The 19,660-nt window shown below is 47.1% G+C and overlaps 1 protein-coding gene and 1 non-coding gene across 2 annotated transcripts in view; both read right to left on the bottom strand.

The window, feature by feature from the left end:
• The window catches only part of Arhgap10 (Rho GTPase activating protein 10), a 157,771-nt gene that overhangs the window by 11,350 nt on the left and 126,761 nt on the right, over positions 1–19,660 (bottom strand). The window contains exon 18 of the mRNA XM_050123185.1: positions 13,552–13,708. Coding sequence (XP_049979142.1) covers positions 13,552–13,708 — 157 coding nt within the window. The remainder of the gene's footprint in view (positions 1–13,551; positions 13,709–19,660) is intronic.
• LOC126489152 (U6 spliceosomal RNA) lies at positions 14,902–15,008 on the bottom strand. The gene has a single exon (XR_007588871.1). It is a non-coding gene; the product is annotated as a U6 spliceosomal RNA (small nuclear RNA).

The following is a 19,660-nucleotide window of genomic DNA, read 5'->3' as shown; positions in this document are numbered from 1 at the left end:
GGAGGAGGAGGAGGAGGAGGAGGGGGAGGGGGAGGAGGAGGGGGAGGGGGAGGAGGAAGAGGAGGAGGAGGAGGAGGAGGAGGAGGAGGAGGAGGGCAGCCACGGGCGAAGACCAGCGCCATGACTACAGCACGGACCCTACACTGAAGTCACAGACTGTGCTCGTGAACGGGAAAGTGAGAGAGCCCCTGGAGTGACAGACAAGGAAGGGACGGGCCTGCGCTTTAGCCTAGCTCGTCCTGAATCTGAAACTCACACTTGGCAATCTCTGTTTAGGGTCTGCTTCTCAAAGGTGTCCTGTTTTCTGTATTTTCTTGTGTTTGTTCAACATCTGTGTGCTATAACATCTCATGGTAGCCAGTTCACCGTGAGAGCTAACTCACTCCAACTTCAGTCTCTATCTAGAGTTCAGGGTTTCTCCAGGCCCACGACATGCATGCAGACACTGAATGAGTCACTGATCTACTGCTGTGAAGAGATGCCATGACCACGGCAAATTACAAAAGGAAACGTTTAATTGGAGGCTAGCTGCCAGTTTCTGAGGCTGAGTCCATGACCACCATGGCGGGGAGCTTGGCTGCCGATAGTCATAGAACTGCAGCAGAAGCTAGGAAGGAGCTCATACCTGATTTACAAGATGGAGGAACACAGAGAGAATGAGACTGATATGTATGGGCTTTTGCAACCTCAAATCCACGTCCGTGATAAGCCTCCTGCAACCAGGCCACACCTCCTAATCCTTCCTAAACAGCTACGAACTGGGAACCACACATTCACATATATGCAGGTCATTCTCATTTAAACTTCCACAGACACAGACTTTTGTGGGTTGAAATGTTCATAAATAACAGCAAAATGAAAGTCTAGAAACAGTGTCTGGGAAAGATCCTGTCTCCTGGAGAACCGGGAATGCTGCAGAGGAGAGAGTTGCGTGGCAGAATATGGTTTGAAATAAAGTGCTGTGGCCACTTGGGCAGAAGAAACACTGGAATCCTGTCCTCTCAGAAGAGTGGAATAAGGTAACAAATGGGCAAATGAACACAGTCAACTACTAGAGGTTCACAGCAGGATCCGGGAGCAGTGGACAAGATCCACAGCTGTCCGCAAAGGCAGCTTGTCCGGCTTTTCAGAGGACCACCCGCCTAAAAGCATAGATCTATCCATTATGTAACCATCCAGAATTTGGCTGTTTTTTGTAATATGGCTTAAAATTTTAATACTCTCTGCCCCCAACCCATGTGTCTGGGGGAAGAAAGTTTTCCCTGGGCTTCTTTATGCTTCTGCACATCCAATCTTCTGGACACTGTGGTTTTGGACTGTTTTTGAAAATATCTGTGGGGAAAATGGGCTTGCAGACAATAGAGCCTGTGTCTCTCTGAAGAAAAGAGTGGCCTTCATCCATCAAATAAGACTCATGGATGACCAAATAAGATGACCCGAATTCCTTTCTATCCTCCCCACAGTTTCCACTAGGCACCCTTCACTATCACACTGTGAAAATGGGACAAGACAATACCAACGCTCTGACTACCGTTGGTGGCTCTTGGCTGGCAGTCCGTATCTCTGGACGGAACACGTACAGCCTGCAGGCGAATTTAACAGTGTACGAGTACAAAAGGGTTTCAGTCCCTCCACAGTGTTGGCCATGTTGCCTTTGGGAAACTGTAGAAACGGCTACCCTGATCATCTTTGGGTATTTTATAGTTCACATGAGAACCCGGCTAAGAGTCTCTGGGCTAAATAGCAAAAAGGATGGGTGACATCAGAATAAAAAGTTCGTGTGTCCTAGAATGTCAAACGAGATGCTCTAAGTGCCCTTTCAGCTATAAACCTTTGCTTTGCGCCCTTCTTCCCACTGCTACCCTGGGCAAACACAGACCACACTAGCCCTCTGGAGTGGGGAGCTGCTGAACCACTATATGAAGTATCTGAGTTCCACAAGTTTCTTGAAAGCAACATTGTGGTTTGGGGGGAAGAAAAAACAGCCTCCTGAAAAGCTAAACCACATTTACCAAAACAGGAATAAATTATAGAGAACTACTTCCCAGTTAACACACGTACTGCATCTTCTCCTGTGGACGAAGGAAGAGCCACAACCATCATCCTTCTGTGAGGGACAAGGAAATACAAGGGCTTCACTAAAACACATGGAGATTTCAGACTGCTAAATCAGAAGCGTATTCCTGAAAATACACACAGTGAACATCTGTGTGGTCGTTCCTGAGGCAACTGGTTTCCATGAGTGGGTGGGATGTGGTGATGGAGGTGGGGAGAAAGGCAGGAGATAGGACACGGATGGATGGATGGACGGACGGATGGACGGATGGATGGACGGACGTACGGACGGACGGACGGACAGACAAGACAGATAGAATGTGTGTGTGTGTGTGTGTGTGTGTGTGTGTGTGTATCAGTCTTAGTGACAAGGAAACAGTCTTGTATAGGAAGAATCAACTCTGGTATAGGAAGAACGGATATTCTTACTTTGGAAAAACAGGCTTGCACACCAGGCAAAGATCCTAGAGATTTTCTCAGTGACAAAACAAAACAAAATGATTCTGGCTCCTAACACATCTGATTCCAACCCAGCCCAACTGACCTCAGCAGCAGAGGCTGCACTTTCAATAGGTTCCTGTAGGCTGCACTTTCTGCACACCTTCAGGTTCCTGTAGGCTGCACTTTCTGCATGCCATCAGGTTCCCATGTCAGAAGAGCACAAACATCTCTGAGAGGTGAAACAGGGCTGAAGCCTTTGGACTTTCAAGGGTCCCTGGGAAACCCCACAGCATTTCTGCAGCAGAGCAGATGGATCAGTTTTGCATACCACTGGCAATAGAAGGTCAATTCCAGGGTGTGGAACACAGGGGCAATTTAAAACAAAAGCAGTATGGTAGGGACAATAGTGTCAACAAACGACCACTTATTAGAAATGACTAAGTCCTCCGCGTTTACAGATACTTGACTATAATTAATTAAATCGAATTGAAAGTCTACACAGGAACCTCATTTGAGCAGAAGCTTACATGTTAGTGAAATGATCTCCCACCAACCCGGGGAATGTACAGCCTAAGTCCTGTAGATCAGTCTGTACTGACCATGTGTTTGAAATACTAATAAAGACAGAGTGAAATACTAAAACTGTACAGATTCGGAGAAATCCCAACAACAGAGCAAGCTCGCTGTTTCTCTCCAAGTTCACATCTAGGACTCAGAGTGGAGTGCAGACGACCCTGATGAGGTCACCAGGATCTGTGGGGTCACGCAGGGGACCCCCAAAGCAAATGGCACTATTGGGAGGTGTAGCTTTGCTGGAGGAAGTGCGTCACTGTGGGGGTGGGCTCTGAGGTCTCCTTTGCTTCAGCTTCTCTAGGTGTGACAGTCAAACCACTTCCTGTTGTCTGCAGGTCAAGATGTCAGAACCCGCAGCTACTTTTCCAGCACCAGGCCTGCCTGCACACCACCTTGTTGCAACCTGATGATAGCGGGCTCAACCCCTGAACATGTGAGTCACCCCGATTAAATGTTTTCCCTTGATAAGAGTTGCTATGGTCGTGGTGTCTCTTCACAGCAAAAGAAACCCTAACAAAGTGCCTACTGGGAAAAGTCTGAAACAGACCCCATTTGCCCGTTACTAAGAGCCCATCAGATGTGTCCTGGGGACACCGGGAAGGTTGTAACACTGCCTGCTCTCCTGAACTGTTCAGGCACGGCAGGGGTCGGAGAAGCCATGCCTGGTGCCAAGGGGCAGTCTGCCTACGACCCCTCACAGGAACAGAGAAGGAAGCATCAAACATCTCTTGAAGGCTTCATGGAGAAAGGGGTGAAGGGATCCTTTCTTCCACATCATCCTCACCTCTTCACCCCCAGGCCATGTGAGATATGACTCTCTATGGCCCTAACATTCCACTGCACATACAGGAAGACGATCTCAGAAAGGTCGTGTCTGGACAAGACACTGGAGATCACAGTCCTGAGCGGAAATCAAACAGCGGAGGAAGGGCCTGTGGTGTGAGTTCAGAGGACTCAGGAGGCAGACCACGGGCTAAGGACAAGGACAGCTACAAGGGATCATAATCACATTCAGGCCAAATGCATGATACTGGTCGCTCCTCAGGCAGACGGGGATTCCAGGACTAGTGCTGACGTTTGTTGGCCACAGATGTGTGTGGTGTCTCACTTCCTTAGAAATAAGACAGAAGGGCATGACTGTATACCCCCAGCATGGCCACAGATCCCGGCACGGCCACAGACCCCAGCACGGCCGCACACCCCAGCAAGGCCACAGACCCCAGCACGGTCGCACACCCCAGCATGGCCGCACACCCCAGCACGGCCGCACACCCCAGCACGGCCGCACACCCCAGCACGGCCGCACACCCCAGCACGGCCGCACACCCCAGCACGGCCGCACACCCCAGCACGGCTGCACACCCCAGCATGGCCGCACACCCCAGCATGGCTGCATACCCCCAGGGCTGGTGCGCCATGGGTGCATTCATTTGTGCCCAAGTCATCCACGGGATCTGATGTCCTCAGCAAAAGAGGACGACAGTTAACAGGCTGAGGTAACAGTGGGAAGCACACACGCGAGATGAGCCCTGCAGGAGCAGTAACACACGCTGCTGCGTTTCTGGACCAGACCTCCCTTCTAGTAAAGCTGTGCACTTTTCTCACCAAAAGCCGATAACCATGGAGTATAAACGCTGATTTCATTTTTTACCAAAGGAATCGGAGTTCCGTAGGGTGTATGTATGCAAGAGAGGAAAGTCAGAGAAGGTCTTGTTTCTACTTTTGTAACTTTTCTGTAGATACTAAACTATTCCAAGACAAAAACTTAATCTTTGGCTATGAAAAACACAGACAAGACACTTAATTAAAGTCACACACCTAAGCATCCAAAACCCAAATGAAAACTTCTGCTTGGTTCAAAGGCAAGAAAGGATGTCCAAGGTTATACCCATGTGGTGGTAACCCACAGCACCCATCGAACAACGTGGTCCATGTGATGGTAACCCACAGCACCCATCGAATGTGGTCCATGTGGTGGTAACCCACAGGACCGGTCAGATAACGTGGTCCGTGTGGTGATAAACTCCTGCACTGAAAATGGGTCTTCAAGAAATACTGGTTTACCAATGAGATTCACTTGACTTCTTCCAGAAAGGACCTTGCAGGCCACTCAGTCTTTTCTGCCTCAAGTCTGCCATCACTGTGAAGAAAAAGCAGCCCAGACAGATCATGAGGGAAGGACCAGGTGTGACTGTGTCACCATAGAACTTATCTACAGAGTCAGCCAGCCTCAGGCCACAGCCACTCACCCTGGATTGACTGGACCATGTGAGTCTGTTTCATGAGGGGTGAAGGAGATGAAAGACCACAGACTTCCCAGGTTTGAGAGACATCCCCTTCCTGCTTCTCCTCTACAGTGGTGGTTCTCAATCCCATAGGTCAAGACCCCTTTGGGGGGAATCTAATGACCCTTTCACAGGGGTCACATATCAGATATTAAAATTATAGTTTATAACAGTAGCAAAATTACAGTTAAGTAGCAATGAAATAAATTTATGGTTGGGGTTGCAGCATTAGGAACACTAAGATCCACTGCTCTACAGAGACTGGAGTGGGGTCCAGTGCTGAGCGCAAGGTTGGAGCCTGGATCTCACCTGTAAATACCTAGCGCTTTCTATAGCACAGCTAATGTTCCCTGAGGCTATTTCCCATTGGTTCTCTTGAAGAAGGGTGGTGGCCAATTATCAAAGCCAGCTGGAAACACAGTAACTTGCTCATCCCGCAGCAGGTAGGCAGAGAAGTGGGGAGGGCATGGGAGGCTTCAGAGAATATGAAATACAGTCCCATATAACACAGTTCTCAGGCTGGAGGATGCTGGGCATCCCTTCCAAACTTCCTCCTTCAACAAGAAAGGCCACACCCACCCTTCACATGGACTAATACAAAGTTCATTCCCAGAGCGAGCACACTTGGTTTCACCATAAGAGAACTGTTCTGGAGTTATATCTCTGACCAGATCTTAGAGAATGATCCCATTTCCTTCCTTCCAAATGATCACTGTGGAATCAGCCTGAGGGGTAAACTTACTAGCAGAACAGAAAGGAACAGAAGCTTCATTGCAGAAAACTACAGACCATTGGAAGCTGCCCAACAGGGTTCTTGATAAGAATACTTCCACCAGCTCAATTCCTGTGTAGAAAATAGCAACTATCTGGAGGCCTGAACACAAGGCCACCCATAGCTCAGGGGACACATAGTAACCACCTGGGCTTACTCACCGAGCTCACTCTGACAACTGCACCGAAGAACTAGTAGGTGAGGCTGGGACTCGGTGGGTCCCATGCCTTGGTCATGTGACACATGACTTTTCTCAGAGATCCCCAAACATCAAGGCTGGGACTGCTGAGCAATAAAACCAAAGGTCAGGGACCCAGAGGTGCTCAGAGGCCAGAGGTCATCTCCCCAAGATGCTTGTGGGCAGATTATGAAACCAACACGACAGGAACTTGGGGCCAAGTGTAAGAAGATCATATTAGGTTCTCAGGGTTAGCAGACTCCCAGCAGGTGGCTGCCTAGAACTCCCAGGAGAGCAGTCCCTGGGCTTAGTAACTGGTGCCCTGAAAGCTTGCCACTGTAAGGGGGGCAGGTGTTCTCCCTTGCCTTTTATGGATAATCGTGTAAAGCTCAGTTTGCTTGAATAAGCTACATAATCTTTTCTAAGACCTTTGGAAGAAGAAGAAGAAAGGGGGTACAAAGTCAGGTCTGTGTGACTGGAATCCTTGCTTTTCCAGGCGAAGCTGTGTCCCCGCTGATAGAGGCCAGTGAGCCTCAGTGCTATTGACTGGAGTCATAGCCAACCAACCCACAGGCAGGAAATAACAACAATCCAACAATGGCATCAAAAAAATTTTTTTCTTAGCCAACAAAAAACAATGAAACTCAAGGGAAAATGAAAGTCAAACAAGATTTAATGTATGATTTATTAATTCTTTGGAGTCTTAAACAGTAGAAATGCTACTACAAAATTTAGATATGTGTCTTTATTTTCTATCATGGGATTTAAAACTGTATGGATTATCAACATTCTGAAACTCCCCAAGCTTTAGAGTGTAGAGTGGCAGAACTGTAGAAAGCATGAGTTAGGTAGACCTAAGAGTCACACACAATGCAATTATCTAAACCACTTGGCAAAGGGTCGTGGATAGACATTTACGGGTGACTGATGGCCACATATGAGGGCCCTGGGATTAGCTTCAGGAGTTCACTGAGCTAATGGGAGACAAGCTACACATTCCTAGAAAAAGATTACAGATGCTGCTCTTTTGCAATCATCAGGCCCAAGGAGGGGACAAACACAGATAAACTGCCATGTTTAACAGAGCAACCATCTCCTCACTAGACAAAAAAGATGCTGGACATCTTTTTGTTTTTCTTTTAGTTTTGTTTTTTGAGACAGAATTTCTCTATGTAGCCCTGGCTATCCCAGAACGCCCTCTGTAGACCAGGCTGGCCTCAAACTCACAGAGATACACCTGCCTCTGCCTCCCAAGTGCTAAAATGAAAGGTGTGTGCCACCACTGCCTGACCGCTGAACATCTTGAGATGGGCAATTCAATGCCTGAGAGGACTATCACTTTCCCCTGGCGTCTTTCTAAATCTATAAACATCCTTGCCCCTCTTATGAAAGCAATGAATGGTTTAACTGTGACCAACAATCAAATGTGAAAAAGAAATCTATTTTCTTTTTAAACAATGACCATAACACAATGGGAAATATATTATGGCACCATATAGGAGCAACTGACTGACTGTCCTCGTCTATCAAGGACTAGGGCACATACGGGTGGGGCAGGGCCTGTCACTTAGCAGTAGACAGTGTTCTCGGCATGTGCCAGGCAATGGGGTGAATCCTCAGCACCACTCAAAAACAGTCAGCAGAGAGTGCGGCGGAGGCCGGCACTCAGGGAGGCCAGGAAGGCAAAAGGAGAGAAGGTGAGGACAAAGTCTGCCTGGGACTTTGGTAGCTTTTGCGTTTGTGCTGATTTTTCAGAAATCTGCTCACCAATTCTTTTTTCTGAACTTCATATACATCATTCATGGATTATTGTGGTATATTAAACCACATGTCATACCTAAGGAGTATTTTGATATCGCCAACAAAGTTGTTCACTTTGATGAAATACAGTCCCGGCCAAAAGCCAAGGAATTTGAAATGCCATGTAGCTCTCTCTGAGAAAGCCCTATTTGCCCAATTTAAAGGAAGTTAATGATTTCATTAAGAATAAAAATGAAAAAAATCTTATTATTTCCTTAATAATAAAAATGGTAGGCTGAACCCACAGCTAGTGAAGGTGCAGAGAATGGGAACTGTGGGATGTTTAGCCTGATTAAGACCGTATCAAGCTGCCCCTCCCAGGCTCAGAGGTCACTGTGGAGGACAGAGTGCACAGAGTGTGAGAAGAGATAGTGTCCTCTGACACAACAGGGCAGCTGGGAGATGAACTCCCACAACTGTAGCATCATATATAAGGCCTCGCCAAGACAAATGCCGGCATAGAGGAGAGAGGTGGGCATGAAGTCTGAAGTCCCACCGTTACCTGAACTACTACAGCATACAGCTGCTAGGGTAAGGAGGGTCAGTTTGCTTGAAGGATGTATGTAGGTCCTAATAAGTCAACCATATTTCAGTGGATGGCCACACACCTAAGAGAATATGACAGCGCAAGTGGATTTCATGGCTTCTTGTCTGTTTGTCTTAGGAGGATGTAATGTTGGGTGGGTAGGGATGAGAGTGGATCCGGCAGGATTGGAGGAGGAGGTATATACGACCAATTTACATTACAGGAAATTCTCAAAGAATAAAAATATTTTTCAGTGGTGAGCTGAAGAGATGGCTCAACAGTTAGAAGCATGTTTTGAGAATATTTTACTGTCCCCAACAGCCAAAACCAAGTGTCTCAGCATGCAGGAAGCAGTCCCTGCCCTGAAGACTTGCTAGTGCCCAGAGTGAGAGGCACCACAGATGCCAACAGACCTAGGCAGAAAAGAACCACCATGGGACACCACCATGTGAAGTTCAACAGAATAGGAGGCCGTGTCTTTCTGTTAGCGAGCTAGTGGGAAAGCAGAGTGTAAGACCTGGAAATTTTTAGAGTTTTTTTTCTGTGCAGAGACCTAAAAGGGTTACTTGTCAAGGCTCTGGCTCCATCAATTATAATAGAAGAAAACCTGTTTAGAGAAAACTAGTTTACTGGGGGAAAAGATTTTGAGACATTTGAAATGCCCTGACCTATGATGTCATGTCCTCCAAGGAGTCTGAGCCAGCAACTCCTCATTGGCAATGAAGTCACCATCACCTCACGAGCGTACAGGTAGGTAATAGCTTTGGATTGATTGACTTCAGTGAATAATGCCCACAAGTCAGACGCATCAACAGAAAACCAGGAAATCTAATTCTGCTGCATCGTGTTCCACCTGCCAGAGGCCATGGCTGCATTTACACACCGCCCGGGTCAGTCACAGCTGCTGTGGGTTTGCCTGCCAATCTGCCTTCCAATGGCTGCAGGTAAGGCATTTCTGTGTAACACTGAAGTGGGGTCCTGTGTGGTCGGTCACATGCGGCTCTACTCTTCAGGACCTGGATCAGAGCTCGTTCTGGAAGGTACAGTCAACACCCTAAACTGGAAACGCCTTAAAGCTTGGCGCTGAGTTTTTAATGGCCCCACAGAAACTCTGGTTTAAAAGATACTTATTCAGCATGTAGTGAGCCTCCTACACTTGGTGCTGCAAAGCTGGTGTGAAGAAATGGAGGGAGAACAACAGATAAGAGATGACAATGGAAACTAAATGTACAAATGCCAAGGAAATCTATGCGGAGGAAAGAGACTGATGCTGTGGAATGCCTGCAGTGTGTGGGTCTCAGCTTCCTCCAAAAGGAAGGACAGAAACCAGACGCAACAGTCAAAGAGATATATGGTGATGTACAGAAGGAAACAGGGTCTTTAAAAGGAACTTTATTTATGAATAACTATGCCAAAAGCACAAAAAAAGATCCATGGAGTATAAGATCCAGTTCCTGTTAGCGATTAGACACACACAAACCACATAAATGTGAAATAGAACAAAAGGGCAGACACCAGCTGACACTCAAGAGGCACCACTGTGCCAGTGCCAACTGAACATGATCAAGAGAAAAAGGGTCAAGGCTCTGATGTCCTAGATGCGAATTTGAAGCTGGACTCTGAAGACAGTGCAGGCTGTCCTGAGCAAACAGGCAGAGAGGTACCTAAAGCAGGAAAGCCAAGTGTGCGGAAGGCACGCGGGCCACGGGGAGACCAACAACTGTGCCACTCTAGAAGAACTTAAAGAGTATTCTCATGAATGCATGGATGTCCCGAGCAGTGCTCACACAGGTACACAGAGGAACAGGACTAGACGCGGGGAGGGAGCAATGTCAAGGACTGTTTAGCAGGTGGGCAAGAGGACTAACCTCTGTCCACAGCACAGCAGGGTAAAGCCCAGCTGCATATCCCAGAACAGCCAGGGTAGACCGGTTGGAACCCTACCCCCACTGATAATATATGAAGTGATGAATATACCAATGAGTTGATCTGAAACATTTTATAGACATACTGAGATGCCATGCTATATACAATAAAGACAAGACCATTTGGAGTCAATTAAAAGACATTAATAAAACAGGGAGAACCCATTTCCCTTGATCTTCTTCCCCAGAGACACAGCCTATAAGCAACACAGGCTAGACGCGGGGAAAGAGGCCCAAGGGTCCAGGTCCCCGCTTCCACCCATCACCAGAGAATATACTAGAAACACCAGCTTTCCCGCACCTTTGCAGGCCCACTGAATCAACATCAGCTGGGGGTGGGGCCCAGGACGGTGGGGGCATTTTAAAAAACTTCTTTCTCAAACAGAGTCTGCTAAGTGCAAGTTCTACTACCACTGAGCCACACCCCAGCCTGGGAATATCGGTTGATGTGGGAGTGATTTCTTATTAATAAAGAAACTGCCTAAGCTCCTTGATAGGCCAACCCTTAGGTGAGTGGAGTAAACAGAACAGAATGCTGGGAAAAAGAAGCTGAGTGGAGGAGTCGCCATGGTTCTCCCACTCCAGACAGACGCAGGTTAAGATCCTCCCTGGTAAGCCACCTCGTGGGCTACACAGAATATTAGAAATGGGTTAGATTAATATGTAAGAGCTAACCAATAAGAGGCTGGAACTAATGGGCCAGGCAGTGTTTGAAAGAATACAGTTTCCGTGTAATTATTTCTGGGCATAAGCTAGCCATGCGGGCGGCCGGGTGCCGGGGACGCAGCCCTGCCGCTCCTATCACAACAATCGGTGTTTCTGAGGTGTGTTCATTTGAGAATTCATCATCTGTATATTAAAGACAATCTGAGCTGACAGAAACGCATACACACAGTGTGTGTGTTTGCACATGCGCATGTGTACATGTGAAAGCGAAGAGTTGGCTGTTGTTCCTCCTTGTTTTCTCAGACTCTCTCACTGACCTGGAACCAACAAACGGATGAAGCAAGGCTGACCGGCCAGTGTGCCCAGGTATCCTCCTCCTGTCTGTGCAAGTAGAACCTGGCTTTTTTATGTGGATTCTAGGGACTGAACAAGGGTCCTCATGCTTCTACAGCAAATACTTTACCCCCAACTGAGCCATCTGCCCAGATCAAACAAATCCTTTCAGAAGTACACTGCAAGTTCTCCCACACTTAAGAGAAACATATTCGTGTACAACATAGGAAGAAGATAAAAAAAAAATCAAGACTTTGAGTAGATGCAAGCTTCCATTACAACAAAAATCTTCCCCTGCTTGCTCTACAGCTTCCCACCTCTCCCACTTTGGCGCTCAAGGCTGGAGTGCTTTTCGTGACATTTTCCAGTGAGTACAGAAGGAAACTGGGGAATGCATTGATTTATGACCAGACACATCCAGTTCTTTTTGTCTTGGGCCCAAATGTGTCATGAACTGAGCAACAGCTATCCCAAGGCTCCTAACTACATGGAAGAATGAGGGCTAACTAAACTGTTCTCCACTGACTCTGATAAGCACTCCCGGAAGGAAACAAGGGAGGATGTGGATCTCACTGGATAGCATACAGACTAATTCTAACTCGAGTGCAGCCAGAATAGACAGCGGATGCCACACAACATCAAAAGGGACTTTCATGCTGATACATGCTTAAAGGTGACAAGTATATTTCAGTCTCCATGATTTAAGTCCATGACTTAAATATATAATCTCTGCACAGAAAATTAAAATAACCTTGGATGGGGTACGTATGCATGCTTGTGCACACACACGCACACACGCGCGCACACACACACATACATACCTCTAGAACATGAATCTCTAACTTGGGAGTTTCACTCTAATTTCAGGTCATTTTTTTTTTTTTAATTTATTTTCGAGACAGGGTTTCTCCGTAGCTTTTGGTTCCTGTCATGGAACTAGCTATGTAGACCAGGCTGGCCTCGAACTCACAGAGATCCGCCTGCCTCTGCTCCCGAGTGCTGGGATTAAAGGCGTGCACCACCACCACCCGGCTCAGGTCAGTTTTCAACACCTTCAAGTTACCCCAAAATTTCAGCATGCCAAATTCTTCCAAGTCTTTCTTAATACTTAATAAGATCATAATGATTTCATTTGGATCCAGCTGAGGCTATAAAAAGCCAAGTACTGTGAAGAACACTTTACAATCCACTTAAAGCCCCAAGAATGCCCAGCTAGGGTCAGAGACATCATTATCTATACTCTGTTTTAAGCAATCTTAACTTAAAATTTTTTAATGCTCTCTGGGTGAATTATAAATATACTTTGGATATAATTGATTGAGTAATCAAGGTCTTACAATTATTCATAGATCCACTGTGTCCTCTCTGAGCACACAGACGCCCTCTGCAGGCTCAGACCCACTCTGTTCTGCAGTGGTTCCTCGGGTTCCATCCACACCGTTCAAGAAAACCCCATGCATCCAAACAAGCTCCAGGCTTTTTGTTCATACATGTATCATTTGCTGCAGTAGACCTGAGCTGATCTACACGAGCTTAGCAACACAGCAGAGGAGATAAAATCAGACGTCAGTAACTACGTCTCTACCAGACAGGCTGCTATGCAGTAAAACATAACTTAGCTTAGTAACAACCAGAGACTTGCCTGTCCTACCCGAAACGCCACTCAAGGACAGTTTCCAGAGACAGCCAGTACAGTGCACATGTCCTAGCCATGCTGTCTGCACTAGAGAGGCTATGCTGAGAGGAGGAACACTGAACTTCCCTTCCGTGACCCCAGACTACCACAAACTGCACTCAGATTAGACTGGAAGCCACACCCTTCCCCGCCAGCCTGGAAACGGAAAGAAATCATTCAACAAAGATTTTGCTTTGCCTTCTCCCTTGGAGAACCCCCACTGCTTAGCGAGCGCCCTCAGATCTAATGGCTTGAATGCTTGCTGGCCAACGCAGTGACGGCTTCTCTTTCTTTAGCAGCACACAGAAGCACAGCGACTTACGTAGCGGCTGTCCAGTCTCCAGTGGCCCCTCCATCTGCTGGGAGGTGGTTCCTCTCTGGGCCAGAGAGCCCATGGGCAGCTGAAGCTGTGGGAGACGGAGTGGACAGAGAATCCTGACTGCTGGGGGTGTCCTCCTTGAGAGGGCTGGGACTGTCACCTAGAGGGAAAAGAACAGAGAAGAAAAAAATGACTTCACTAATAATTACATGGCATTAGTTACCAGTCAGTCATAGTATTTTCAAAATTACATTTATAATTCGGCCAGAGAGTGTGTGGATAGCCAGCCTTTGAAGGTTTGTACCTGTGGACTTATTTTCTTTCTTCCCTCCCTCCCTCCCTCCCTCCCTCCCTCCCTCCCTCCCTCCCTCCCTCCCTCCCTATAATGACAGAACTGTTACAGTCTGGATAAAGAATGCCCCTGAAGACTGATCAGCGAACAGCCTGGCTCCCCGTTAATGGCACTGCTAGATAGTGGTGGGAAACTTAAGAAACACAACTTTGTAAAATGTTTACTTGGCCACAGAGGGTATGTCCTTAAGGGGACTTTGACAGCCCAACCCCTTCGTGGCAGCCGAGAGGTAACAGCTGTTTCTATCACATGCACCCTAATGTCTCCCACATGCCTAAAAACATGGGTTCAATTAGTCCCTAAAACTGTGGACCAAAGTAAACTTCCTCTCTGTGTAAGCTGGCATATCACAGGTATCTATTATGGTAACAGGAAGCTGACTAACACATGGATTATATCCCATGAAGAGTGAAGAAAAGAAAACAACCAGAAGACTGCATGGGAAACAAGCACCTTGTGTGCAGCCATGATAAACCTGCAAAGAACCCAGACAAAGCAATGACAGCATCAGGAGATCCCGGGGCAGCACAACCCGTATGCTCTAGTCACCTGCTCATCCTTTCACACTGAGTATGTGGAAAAAGGAATCCACATTCTGAGCTTCTACCATGGACCAGATTAATATTCCCAGATGGAGGAGCTTCTGTTTCCCCATGAACACTGAAGGACAGCAGTGTTGGTTCCCCGCAGTACTTACAAGGGATGACTGGAAGCCGCAAGTAAGAAGGAGGTCCTACATGAGGTTGTGATTTACACATTTTAGGAAACATGTTTACTATTATGTCATCAGCTTGTATAGAAATGAAAAAATAGAGCCGATCTGACACAGACGGCTTTTTCTCACCTGGCCTTCACGTTTTCATGATGGCCCAGGGTCTATAAAACACACCGGAATGCCCCAAAACAGAACTGTTCTTTCTGCCCAAAGAACTTCTTTTTTTTTTAATTTATTTATTAAAGATTTCTGTCTCTTCCCCACCGCCACCTCCCCTTTCCCTCCCAAAAATATGGAACGCTTTACGAATTTGCGTGTCATCCTTGCGCAGGGGCCATGCTAATCTTCTCTGTATCGTTCCAATTTTAGTATATGTGCTGCCGAAGCGAGCACCCCAAAGAACTTCTTATACCTTAACTTCCCCAGGTGACCTGCAGAGGAAGCAGTTCTACAGACATGGCACTAATGTGGCCTTGATTTTCCAGGTGACGGGTCAGAACAACTGCCCAACGCTGCCCCAGCAGCAAACGGAGTCTCAGAACCTCAGCCAACAAGAGCTGCAAGTGAGAGCTCTGTATTCTGGGTCCTGGCGCAGAGCACACACAAATGCCAGGGTCAGATGGAGCTCACTCTGAGAAAGCTGCTTCAGGAAACTTCCCGTTCCTCTCAGAACGAAGCAGAAGACAAATGCAAGGCCCTGACTTGACTGGACCCTAGGCTAGTCTAGCATCCTAGGCATGCTAGTGTTGAAAACTGAGTGTAGAAAATAAATCTTTCTGACCCCTGACCCAACTCAGAACTAAGGGTAAGTGTCTTAGAAATGAGGCCCAGAAAAGCTTCATTGGGACAGTGGGCACTGGAAACGGTGGAAGGAGGAGCAATGCCTGGGGAGACAGAGGAATGGAGAAGCGCCCTGCATAGAAAGTGAAGCAAGCCTGGACTGAGTGACCAGCTTAGAGTAATGCTCTCTGGACCGTGCCTCCCTGTAAAGTTGTCCTCGTCTCAGCCACATTCTAGAAAGATTGCTTCACTTGTCTTTCAGCTAAGTCACTTTGTCAAGAGCCCTTCAGCACAAACACGTTTGCCATTGGAGAAATTCAGCCCTAACAGTAGCGCCAACTTAAAGGCACGTGAACCAAATCCACTGTTAAAACACTGCTTCGATTCCTTTTAGAATGGAGTTCCCTTTGAAAACACAACCGTCTCTTCCTTTGCTTGGAAAGCTCGACTCCAGTTCTTTTCCACACAGGTACAGGCTGTGTCCCTCAGTCACTACGAGCTACCACCCCACAAGACTGAGAGCAGCTCAGCTGGGTGTGGTACACACACCTGTGAGCTCGGAACTCGGGGAGCCTGAAGGCTGCAGAGTTTCATGTAGATATCCAACCTGGGCTACGTAGTCAGTTTAAGCTTAGACCACAAACAGGACCAGAAAGAGGGGCTGAAAGATAATTTCTATGGCTTCAATGTGTAATTACTCCCCCCCCCACACACACAGATAGGTTTGTACGTATGAAACTGTCATGATAGGTTATGGAGCTTTTAAAAGAGGGCGCCTCGCCAGAGAAAATGGCCCACTGGTGACCACTCTTGAGTTTTATGGTCTGGTCCTACTTCCTGCCCCTGATGCTTCCTGAGTGGGAGCGGGGGGTGCCAAGAACCTAACCAGGTGCTCCCACCACCTGGTGCTTCATATCACCTAGATGGACTGTGTATCCCTTCAACTATAAGTCCAAAGAACTCATCTCACCCCTTAGGTGGCTTCTTACCGGGGATGTGGCTGCAGCAACTGTATAAACACTGTCAGGTAAGCAATTCAAGCTCCAATACGAGCCCACTTTGGCAGCTCCTTGTGAGAGGGAAATACATACACAGTTGTTTCCTGGCTCCCCGAGACTGAATTCTAGACTGGCATTCTTCTAGGCTCACCAACTGACTCGGGGCAGAGCCTAACATAGCAAAGGCAGCTGTGGAGCGGCTGGGACCAGCTTCCCTCCCAACGCATTCCTACCAGGAAGGGCTGTAGATAAGAGGCAAGTTTGGGGAAGCCTGGGAGCCAGGGTCTAATGTTACTTTAAAAACCAGATACAGCAGGCCATTTACAGTGCCTCTAATCCTTTCCCCAGACAGACAGATACAGTCCTCGACTAGGAGCCCTATGGGCAGTCCACCAGCGGTGGCAGTCTGAGCCCTCCAGCGAGGGCAACATGGTGGGGGAAACTATGCCTGCAGAATGATCAAAGGAAGGCACCTTTGGCTACTTTCTCAACAAACAAAATTCCTATTCCCATCTCCATTCGGGAATGAGTGTGTCTGCTGGACAAAAGTCATCGTTATAAGAAAGACCAACAATCACATCCATCATGTGCATCAACAGTCAGGCTTACAGCCATTCCCCAAACTTCTCCTAACAGCGTGGTCATCAATATATTTGCATGTGGAAGACAGAGGTCAATTCCAGGGGTTAGGCTCAGACACCTTTTTTCCCTTTGATATGTGGTCTCTCACTGGCCTGAAATGCAACAAGTAATCTATGCTGGCTGGTCAGCAAGCTACAGGAATGCCCCTGTCTCCACCCTCCCTGTTCTGGAATCACGATTTGTTTGCAATGTGTACTCTCGGATGGAAGTCAGACCATCAAGTTTGCGAGTAGTTTAGTTATTTCCTAGACCTCTGTACTCAATGCTGTCTAGAGCAAGTGTTTGAAATCTTGAGATTAATCTACAATTAAGAATTAGGATAAGATGCTTTTTTTGCTCATTTTGCAGTACTATGAGCAGAACCTGGAACCCAGAGCATGCCGCACACACACTCTACCAAAGCGCCACAGCCACGGCCTCCCTGTGGTCATTTTCATCTCTCACTTCTTCTAGCAACCTCTACCCTCAGGTGCGAGTCACTATAGGCAGAGACACCCGGGCGGAATAATAACACAGAAACTTGGTGTGGGAGAATTGTCTGTAATCTGTCAATCATGTTTTAAATAAACGCTGATTGGCCAGGCAGAAAGTATAGGTGGAAAAACCAGACAGGAAGTAGAAATGATACAAGGAGACCAGGAGAATTCTGGGAAGGAGGAAGCTGATTCCTCCCACTCCTGCCTAGACCACCAAAGCAGCAGGATGTGATCTGCCCCACTGAAAAAAGGTACTGAGCCACATGGCTAACATAGATCAGAAAAATGGGTTAATCAAGATGTGAGAGTTAGCCAGTAAGAGGCTAGAGCTAATGGGCCAATCAGCTTATAATTTATGGAGACCTATGTGTGATCTTCTTTGGGGCTAAACAGTTGTGGGGTACCGGGTGGGACAGAGACCCCAACAAAGGGCCCCGTTCATGTTACAGAAACTATATTAATTAATATAAATTATAATATAATATAATTATATTAATATTGTTTGGCCAATAGCTTAGGCACATTTCTAGCTAATGCTTCTATCTTAAATTAACCCATTTTTATTATTCTCTGTATCACCATGAGGCTATGGCCCACTGGTAAGGTTCTGGCTGGCAACTGGTGTCATTCTCCTTCAGCAGCTACATGGCAGTCTCTCTGACTCCGCCAACTTTCTCTTTATATCTCTGTTCGGAATTCCTACCCGGCTTTACTCTACTAAGTCGTTGGCAGAAACAGCTTCTTCAATAACCAATGGTAAAAAAAAAAAAAACATATTCATAGCATACAGAGGGGAATCCCGTAGCGAGTGACCCTTTAATGGGCATCTACAAGCAGTCCTGTGAATAAAAAGAACAAAAATGGTACTACAAGACTTTTGTTTTGGAGGATGCCTATATGTTTTTCTTTGGGTTCTCCTTCTTATTTAGCTCCTCTAAGAACCCGAATTATAGGCTCAATGTCCTTTATTTATGGCTAGAAACCAAATATGAGTGGGTACATCCCATGTTCCTCTTTTTGGGTCTGGCTTACCTCACTCAAGATCCAAGAACAGTGGCAATGGGTTTTTGATCCTACTGCACGTATTGGTTTTGTGGGAGCCTAGGCAGTTTGGATGCTCACCTTACTAGACCTGGATGGAGGTGGGTGGTCCTTGGACTTCCCACAGGGCAGGGAACCCTGATTGCTCTTTGGGCTGACGAGGGAGGGGGACTTGATTGGGGGAGGGAAAGGGGAGGCGGCAGTGGGGAAGAGACAGAAATCTTTAATTAATTAATAAATAAATAAATTTAAAAAAAGACTTTTGTTTTGAACAATCACAACACATAATCAAACAGGCAACATCCAGCTTTAGCCCGACCTCTACCACACACTTGCCAACACCTGCCTGAACTCTCCTCTCTCAACTAAAGCAGCATCAACTTGGCATTTTGCTGCTGAATATGACTTCAAGACCTAATCTAGTCCGCCACCCAACTTTCATCATGTATGTTTTGAGGGTGGAAACCGCGTAACAGGCTTGGTAATCCTTTATAGGCGCTCTGTGTTGCCAGGCAAAATTTGAGGAAACGCAATGGATGTTCTGCTACAAGAAATACAGTTAAGAAAGCCACTGCCTCTAGGACAGAGCAGAGAACAGGGGAACTAAATTCTTCCATGTATTCTAACAAAACTGGCTGGTGGTTTCCACTTCTCAGCTCCTCCCTTGTAAACCACAAGCATCTCCAGTTCCTGCCCCTCTGACTCCTCACCAGGAGCAGCAGGGATGAGGCTGCACAGTGGTGCTCACGGGCTGAAGCTGGGGATGGGAGACAAACAGCAAGGGCGGCATTTGCATAATGAGACTTTCTAAGGGGCCTTGAGACTCAGGAATAACAAGTTCCAAAACCTGAGAGTGGGAGAGCTGGGAGACGTGTGGGAGACTGCGGCAGAAGTAGGGAGAGATCACTGCCAGACTCTCAAAGAACAGAGGCTCTGAGAGAGAGAGACATAAGGTGGAAAGACAGGTGAGGGCATGGCAGCTTCTCAGAGCTGCTAAGCAGCTGGCTTTGGCTGGAGTCTGGGGGCAGAGGCAGAAAACAGGGCATCTGAATTCACCTGCAGCTCGAGAGATGTTCCTGCAGAAATCACAGCGAGAGACATGATGCAG

This window comes from Alexandromys fortis, unplaced genomic scaffold, assembly GCF_014885135.2.
Source record: "Alexandromys fortis isolate MF-2015 unplaced genomic scaffold, M_Fortis_MF-2015_v1.1 scaffold_185, whole genome shotgun sequence".
Lineage (NCBI taxonomy): Eukaryota > Metazoa > Chordata > Mammalia > Rodentia > Cricetidae > Alexandromys > Alexandromys fortis.
The sequence above is the reverse complement of the archived record's forward strand: the minus strand, read 5'-3'. Positions and strand labels throughout refer to the sequence as shown.